This window comes from Urocampus carinirostris, chromosome 2, assembly GCF_059441175.1.
Source record: "Urocampus carinirostris isolate Australia breed hairy pipefish chromosome 2, RoL_Ucar_1.0, whole genome shotgun sequence".
NCBI classification, from domain to species: domain Eukaryota; kingdom Metazoa; phylum Chordata; class Actinopteri; order Syngnathiformes; family Syngnathidae; genus Urocampus; species Urocampus carinirostris.
In genome coordinates, this window is record NC_142350.1 from 28,889,512 (window position 1) to 28,899,057 (window position 9,546).

Sequence of the window (9,546 nt, forward strand, 5' to 3'; positions counted from 1 at the left end):
TTATCTGCATGATCCCGGTTGGATATAGTTTTTACTTCAGATGTGAATACTCTATATTAGAAGTGAAAACTTTCCATTTATCTGTTTGAGTCTTTATATTGTAAATTTATACCAATTAGAGTTTAACCGTAATCTTGTTGTAGAAATACAATGATCAGGATTCTAATGTAAGAAGAATCAGGAACAAAGAGTAAGAAAATTGAGCCAGGACACCTTGAGTGAGACAGAAGTGATAGGGATGTCCTGTTACAGTGATGCTAACCCTCAACGCCAAGCCCTTGTTAGTCCAATTGGTCATTGCTTTCCATTGTGTGCCCAGAGTCCTTGTCTCAGTCCCTGAATTTTCACACCAAAAGAAAATATAACTAGGACACTGAGTAAATAAGAATAAACAAAATGCAAACAAGAGTTGTGAACTCCTCCAAAATACAAACTGAAACCAGAAAGGCCTGTGCGGAGTCAGAGCCACTTGAGCCAGAACCTGTAATTACCTCAAGGAGTTGCAACATGCATACAAAACTGAACCGCACGCCCTTCCAGAGACCACATTGTTGCATCTTTCCCAAAATGTATCTGCCATCACAATCCCTCCCAAACTTGCATTTCTGGTGCTCTTAAAAATGCGAGAAAACATATCTTAGCTTGACAAAGCCAGACTCTTTCGGATCGGTCCTTTTGACTTCAGAACAGCAAAAACTCTGGATCATCAGCAAGCCAAGCCACCACTTACTCAGGGTTGCTACACCTTTTTATTGGCCAAATTCAGCATTTTCCAGTACGTTCAAAATAAGAATTTCAGCACTGATCAAAATAAGTTATTTTTTGTGGACTTCAACGACTAACTAAATGTCACTATGATGCTGCTGGCACATACTTTGTGCTAATTTGAGCTATTCCTATCTATGATATTTTTGTGTCAATGGGCTGCCATAAACTGACATGAATTCTGCTTAACAATGCTTGAACAGCTTGGCTACATCACACTTGTTTACAAACACAGAAAAGGCTCTATAGGTGTTAGTTAATAATTTAGTTCATTATGGAAGACAAAAAAATAAAGTACCAAATGTATAAAAACCAGAAGAATGAACCAAATTTGGACTAATTTTAATAAAATTGATTGCTCTGAAGCAGAGTGCATTCAACCTTAAGGCCCGGTCACACAGCCTTTCACAGGCGTATCGCGGCTGAATCACGGCCAGAAATTTCTGCCTGTGAAGCAGACGCTGTTGGACGCTTTGAGATCGCGATACAGACGAGATACAGCAGTGCTTTACATGCGGTAAGAAATTCACACGCGGTTGGCCGCGCGAAAAAGTTTTGCGCTGCTCAAAACTTTAGACCATGGGTAACCGCGGGCGCCACAAGGTAATGACGCGGTACAGACGCGGAATGATGTGCTACAGCCGTGGCCAGGGCGTGGTTACACGCGGGTAGGACGCGACACTTTAGCGGGTAATCGCGGGTGGAGCACGGTCATAGCACGTTTGTTCTGCGCCTGTATTGCGGTGTTATCACGTGCATTAGCGTGTGTACCACGTGTAAGCCCGCGTCTGTTTCGCGGGCATACCACGGGTAAACAGCAGGTTTAGCCAATTTTGCACATTTTCCACCGCGTCTGCTTCACGGGCAGAAACTTCTGGCCGTGATTCAGCTGCGATACGCCTGTGAAAGGCTGTGTGACCGGGCCTTTAGAGACGATCTTTTGTTTTTTGTTGCTAGCACATATTTCAATCTTTATTTTTTGCGTGTTTCAGAGGATCCCTGTCTAAATTGGTTAAAATGGAATTTCAATGTATTTCCTTTTTTCATTATATCATTTATTTAGAACACTTTACTGTTAATATTTTTAATTTTTATTTTATTGTTTTGCATTTCAGGCATTGTGTGTTTCTGTCTGACTTTAAATCTGTTCAGTGTGTGAATAGCTAAAATTGTTTCGTATTTAAAAAATAAAATATTTTAGTTTATTTTTAATGTGTTTTTCAAGGATTGACTGCAAAACATATGAAATTACTATTTACTAAATAATTTGGTTCATAATGTTTTATTATTAATCATCATATATCATTTAAAAAAAAACTACATCCGAAGAACTGCTTGGGATCCAAAAAAGCCAGCTCTTCTCAGTGAGCCGAGCCGAAGGAGTCGGTTTTCCAAATAGAGGTGAGTCCTGGGTGCGACCAGTATGGTGCGTTGACGCTTCACATGACAACGCCACAACGCAAGCGTCCAGAGCCGACGTGTTGGTGTCATTTTCACACGTTTGTTTTCATCTTATTTTATTTTTCATTTATTGCATTGCATCTATAGCAGGGTCAATAAACCCTTTTCACTCAAAGAGCCATAAAAGCAAAATATTTTGATTTGATTCTGGGAAAGAACCACACCATATATTTTGAGACCAAATTTAACAAAACCACCAAACCCGCTTTCTACACAAAAGCTTATTCTTCAGCACATTTTATTTCACTGAGATGTTTTGATAACATTTATAAAATATGTATTTTGCCATAGCCTGTGTCCCAAATATTATAAACAAATTGCCAAGGGTTCTCTCCTGGCGTTTTGGCGGATTTACAGTTTATTAAGTGGATTTTTATACTAAGGTGTCTCAACAGTGAACACTAATTATTTAATGACCTTCTATATAAATGATTTCTTAGTGATATTCAGCCAAAACGATTTTTTTGTGTGACACATTGATGGTAAACTGTAGTTAAAAATGTGCCCTATATCCTGGACAGTCCTGAACTTGATTTCAGTGTTGGTTCAGCTACATGTGCACGGTTATAGGCTTAGCTCACTCAAATCAGGAATGACATGAGGACAATTTGCATGGAATCTATTTTGTCTCAGTGCTATATGTACTCATTAAAAGAGCCACATATGGCAGGCAAGCCATATAGGTTCCTAGCCCCTGGCCAATAGAGTCAGACCGCCAAGAAACATTGCAACAGCAACAATTTCCAGCATTTTCAAGCACTTCAACCAAAATTGAAGAATTTTCCTGCCTCTGAAAACACAACATTTCAATTCAAGGATTTCGAGCACCCGTACAACAAGCCAAGCCACCACTGACTGCCTACAGTCACATGGTCAGCTGGGCAACAGATCCTGACACACACTGCATACAAAGACACACACTAGCGCTTTTAGTGACAGCACACTGAAAACTTTGTGCTGACAGCAGCCATTACTCTCGCCTGGCGATGAACATGACCGTAAATAAAGTGAATTGGAAGAACAATTCAGTTGTAGTTCAATGTGAAGGGCACGAGGATGGGGGCGGGGGGAATTCCATTCTCTGGTGCCATGCTTTGCACTTTGAGTAACTATGGCTGGATTCATTGACCGGCACGCCATTGTGATGGAGGAGTCTTACTAAACACTAAGATAGTCAAAGAGTAACACAAGTAAATGTTACAATACAATACATGTCCAAGTTAAAATATTATGAGCTTAGTAGGTTAACCCTTCTTCTAAGTGAGCAGTATTAATAGAATCAACAAGAGCATTTCAATTATAAAAAGACAAGAAATGGCCCAAAAAAACATACTTGTTTAATAATTGATAAATGTGTATCGACCGCATGTCACACACTTATGAATCAAAAATTTGATTTAAGGCCCCAATTCTTGCCCCATTGGGTAGAAAACCAAACACTGCCATAGAATATAACACGTTAGTGTGACATTCGAAAAACAATTGTCCATATCTTTATTGACAACAACGTAACAAACATTAAAGAGGCTCCCCTACTTACGACCATTTGACTTAAGTAAAATGTTACATACGAAAAAAAAATCGGGATGTCAAAAAATATCCGGACATTGCTGTAAGTTAGATTTTGTATTGAGTGCACCTTTTTCCGAGTACAGGACATTACTGTCGTGCTTCTTTCCGCCGCTACCGGTGTGTGGTGGCGTTGTGAGAGCTCACCCAGCATCCACCCGGAAGAAGAAATCCGCTTCCTCTTCCTAGTTTATGTGTTAACATTCTATACTGTATCTCTAGCGGGTTAAGAACTTTGACATTTTTATTGTTTAATATCTTGTGCATCCATTCAATATGGTTGGTGTAAAGTGTAAAAAGAGGGGCCCTGCTTCTTTTTAAATGAAAGTGGAATAAGAAAGCTTGATGCGGTTGAGAAAATGGTCGGAACTTTTTTTTTCGGCCACTTTTTACCACAGAGGAGGAAATCGCCTAACTGTTGAAGCTCATCTTCCAAAAGTAAGGTAAACCTCACTGTGTTTATGTTTATAGAGCATATTATTTTGTTAAACGTTTATTTTTCAGTACAAAACAATACAGGTTACTTATACAAGCCTTAAACATACTTATATAAACCTTAAACATACAGTACATACAAAATATAGCACCGGAGAAAGTTACGAACAAATTCAACTGCCTAACGATCGTCCTGAACCTATTTCTTTCGTAAGTAGGGCAGCGTCTGCATTTAAAATTATATACGACATGACATTCCGGCATGAACCCGTAATCAAGACTTAAAGAATAAGAATAAGATCAAAAGAAAGTCAGTATAAATAGGCAATAATATTTAAAATGTTTTGTTTGAAGACAGGCCAATGTTGAAAAAGAACAAGAGGAAGTCATCAAGTAAATGATTTAATTTATGACTATTTATGAAAAAAATGAAGATCAAAATGAGCCTCAAAGATCTTAAATAATTAAAGGGGTATATATGTAGAAATGGGAGACAAACTTTGACATTATTCTTAGATCATAAATCTTAAAGTGATATTGAATGCGCTGAAAAATCTGATTTTGTTTGGAGAGCGGGTTTGGCAGTTTTGTTTAAATTTGTCTTAAAATAAATGGTATGGCTCTCTCAATATATATATATATATATATATATATATATATATATTTGGGTCAAAAAGCTTCTTAGGGTAACAAAAACACCTAAAGAGTGCTAGGGTGTTAAAAGATTCGGCTCTTTTTAGTGAGGGAAGCCAAAAAAACGGTTCTCAAAAAATAGTCGGAATTCCCATCTCTCTACAAGTAAACTGTCAAAGACGTCACCGCGGTGCTTTGAATTTGCTCGGAAATTTTCAAATTAATTGACATACAACTTATTTTTAAAGTAACGTAAATGTTTACTCCCACCGGTAACTTCTTTTTTAGCTGTAGTAATTGTGTTACTGACTCAGTTCCTGTTTGGAATAAATAGTAAATATAACTTGTTACTTGTTACCCAACACTGTTAATAACGATGCACAAATGCCCGACAGACCTTAGCTGCTCCCCGGTAACGAGCACCTCCGCCAACCGTTCCAGTTCCGCAGCTTTCTTCTGCATAGTGTTGGCGATCCCGTCCATCTCTCTAACGAAACAGAAGAAAATCAGCGACCTATTTAACATATCAAAACTAAAAACACCTCCGGATGAACGAAAGCGTTGATGATATCATCATCATCCTTTTTTAATCAGGCAACATTTGCATGATGATCCACTCACCTTTTGAAAACCATGGGGAGGGATGTGAGTTTATCACCGATCCTCCGTTGGGGAGGAAATAAAACCCAAACAAGTCAGCGGCGATCCCAGTTTGTGCACGGATTCAATGCGTGTAGTCACAAGAGGCGTGGAGGCTCCATCAGCTGCGGACTTTGCCTAGACAACCTCCACATTTGTGCACGCGCTCATTCAGTGCATGCCGCCCTGCAAGGCCTCTCCGTCCTTGGTGCGTCCTGAACTAAAGCACCCTCGATCTACAACGTGCATGCGGCAGTATTGTGGATCCGCCTCGCTCGTTCCTGCTCTTTTTGGTGACACACGCAAGCGTAAACATACAGGATGCAAATAGCACGCACGCTTTCCTCTCCATACACACTCACGCATGGGGAGGAACGAGGCGACGTCACGAGGGAGTTGACCGTGAGGGCGGTGTTACAGATGCTCTTGGGTATGCTCCATTTAGCATCCTTTACGCTCCGGAACTAAAAGGTTGGCGGATGTGTGTTAAAAAAACGTATTATTTTTACCCTATGTTCTTTTTTTTTTTTACTTTCACAATTCAAACTAAATGGCACGCTTTATCCCACTAACGTCATTGTCCACACGTTCTCTATTGGCTGACGTACTTTCGCGTTGTTGTTTTTTTTAATACTTTATCGCACAAAATGCATATACAGTACATTTCTCCTTACAAAAATTGCATTTTAACGTTGCATAACATTAAAACCAGAGGTAGAAAGTATCAGGTTACACTCTCTCCAATGGATTTACTTGACTTCTTGTATTTCCAGCAGTATTTATGAATCAGTATACGTTTTACTTTTGCTTAAGCCGATTTGTGAAGAAATAAACTATACTCTGACTCCTCTACACAAGCCCTTATTGGAAACGTTTCTTAAACTGCTTCCACGTACATACACGTCTGTCTATCTCTGCTAAGGTTCATTTAGTGTGTCAGAGACCTTGTTTCTTTTAGATTTGACCAGTGACCCAAAGAACCGCTGGGTGGCACTTGTGAGCAGGGTAACGAACGTTTGCTTTTTTAAAATTGTAATCTGCAATCCCTGCGACCCTAGTGAGGCTAAGTGGCACGCTAAAGAAATAAATGAATGCATGCAGATAATGGATGGGTGAATATAATGTTAGTAAATTGCAGGGTGGGAAATATTTAAAGGCACTGTTTAAGAAAACAAGCTATAATAATGATTGTATCATTCCCTCAGATTGACCACTATGGATTTCATAGTGTTAAACATTTTATTGTTGAAATAAAAACATGAAACAGGATAGTATGGCAATAGGACGTAATCTGTCTTGGGATGGTAGTATACCTTATTTAAATGTGTGTTCATTGGAAAAGCATACAAAATGAATATGAAATGTGCACAATTCAGTTTGTTTATTTATTAAATATAAACACTCAATTGAAAACAGAAGGCAGATCAGGGAACATAACATTATATGTTACACTGCAAACCAAATAATATTGACAAGGCTTTTGCAGTTTATTTCAAAAGGCCAAAAAGACAAAACAAGTCATTGAAAACACCCATTCCTCACACTTAGTTTAAACCGTTATCAGGAGCCTGAAAACAAACTTCACTATAAGTGCTTGACAGAGTGCATATAACAAATTCTTCTAGAACTAGCAATGCGAAATGTTTACATGATACAAAAAGTTTAGTTTGATTGCATGACTGCATCTGAAAGATGGTTTTCCCTCATGATCATTATTAATCAAATATTGCAGCTGAACAATAAAATACTTTTCAATTTAGCTGAATTATTTTTATGTACTCAAACACACTCCAGTGACCACACTGTGAGAATTATCTTGAAATATGATCATGTCTAGCCCAGATTATATACAAACAAGACTTATGAGGCTAACACGCCATAATGGACACTCACTCGTACTTATGTCCATTAAAGGTTCTCTAATTGATGTAAAAGCGAGTTATTACATGAAACAGTGCATAATAATTCAGTGAATTGTGAATCAATTTGTAGACACCTATCATAGGCTTACATAATGCTTTTTTGTATCTGTTGTGATGACATACTAAGTGACCAAAGTATTTTTTCTCTTGGCTGGTACAAAAAAGCACGTTAACCAATCGATAGGGATTCTTAACCAAGTGCACTGGCTAGCCAAGTGTAAAAACATTTAGTGGTAGACCTGACAAAGATTTAATTTAATCATGCTTAGAGCCTTCGCTTGGAACATACTAGTCTACTAGTGATCCAAGAAAAAAATCTGCAGGCTCAAAAGCGTTCTCTATTCATCCTCTACCCTGAAAGTCAATCTGCAAACCTGACTGGAAGTGCTTAAATATAGTCTTAAACACACTTACTGTATATTCTATAGCTCGTGAATGATGTTGACCTCAGGAAGCTGACAACCAGACATTCTGTTAGCACCTATCTTTCCTGTTGATGATATCTGTGTATTTTTTGTTATTGCAACATCTGTTGCAGCCCGGTCATCCTGGAAGGGGGATTACCTCATGTGCAGCTCCTTCTTAAGGTTTCTTCATATCCTCATACTGTCCTGAGGTTTTTGAGTTTTTCCCTGCCCTCATGTAGGTTTTAGATCAAGGGATGGTGTAATCGTAGTCTGTACAGCCCTTTGAGACTTCTTGTGATTAAGGGCTACACAAATAAACATGAATTGACTTGACTTATGGGCAATTTAATGTCATGCATAAACCACTTGGAATGTAAAACGAATCCAGATAACCTACAGGGAAACAAAAACTACAGTATATTCCACACTTTAAAGGCAGATCGGCGCACCCCTAAAATATAATATTTGTTGTACATTTTTCATACATACGGCGCTCCGGACTATTAGGCGTATGAAATTGAAACTTTCAGTGAGAGCTATCGTGTTTATTTGTTGGGCTCTTTATACACTCACGGCATATAATCGTGCAACGATTGGTCAGTAGCTAAGTGTCACACAATTGAAATCGCGGCATTGGCACAGGAGGTAAAGCACTCGTCTTGGGATCAAGAGGTCGCAGATTCGATTCTCCGTGTTATATGTTGAAGTGTCCTTGGGCAAGACACTGATTGCCTAATGCCCCCGGTAGCAGGTAGTTGCCTTGCATGGCTGACATCGCGATCGGTTAGTTAGTGTGTAAAAGGGAAAAGTGTGGACCACATTGTAAAGCGCTTTGGGAGGTCTTCATTGACTTGAAAAGCGCTATATAAATGCAGACCATTTACATCATTTGCAACGGGCATCGAACCCGGGTCGTGATGGTTAGGCCGGTGACAGCTTTCCACTGTATGATCAGTAGTACAGATAACATACGAAAAGGCATTGGACCTTATCATACTATTTTTACTCACAGTATCAGAAACATTGATTTGCATAGTGAAATTTGATCTACATTATGATAGGTTAAACAGTCTCTCAATTTCTTCAACTGTGCTTCAATAACGTTGCGATTTGATATGTATATGTACGCAGAAGAGCTTTTATTGTATTTTGTTAAAAGACTTTTAGTTTTCTGTTTCTTAACGTAATTGATGCACAGGTGCGAAAGTGGAGAGACTCTTTGTTTAACCTTTAAGAATTCCAAACAAAATGAACAATGTAAATCAGTGTTTCTGGCACCGCAAATAAAAGAAGTGTGATAATGAAATAAGCTATAATGCCTTTAGATGTCATCTGTGCCACTGATGTAGTTGTAAAGTGAAGGCGCCAACACAACCAGACCTTGGTTCGAATTCTGTTTCGTACAATGTACTGTACTGCAGTATAGGCCATCGATGATTATCGGTCGATCAATCATTGCTCAAATACGGTAGTATACCATTAACCTTGCGTAGTAACACACACATCTAGAATTGCTGTATGCATTTCCAATCTGTGGTGTACAACATTTTCACATTTCTGGCCAATTTGGGGTTCCACCTTAAAGTCCGGAATATACAGTCATCACAAAATAATGAGGATCACACCAAGGTATCTGACCCAGTGAGGTAGACATGATAACAAATATGCTATCGTGCTGCCCAAGTTGTATCCACTTGAACCGGTTTATAAAACAG

At 38.7% G+C, this 9,546-nt stretch overlaps 1 protein-coding gene across 1 annotated transcript in view; it reads right to left on the reverse strand.

Moving 5' to 3' along the window:
- The window catches only part of deptor (DEP domain containing MTOR-interacting protein), a 45,017-nt gene extending 39,100 nt beyond the window's left edge, over nt 1-5,917 (reverse strand). The window contains exons 1-2 of the mRNA XM_088326133.1: nt 5,485-5,917; nt 5,261-5,350 (exon numbers count right to left, since the gene is read on the reverse strand). Of these exons, the coding sequence (XP_088182259.1) occupies nt 5,261-5,350; nt 5,485-5,498 (104 nt within the window). The 5' untranslated portion in view covers nt 5,499-5,917. The remainder of the gene's footprint in view (nt 1-5,260; nt 5,351-5,484) is intronic.
- Nucleotides 5,918-9,546: the final 3,629 nt, after the last annotated feature.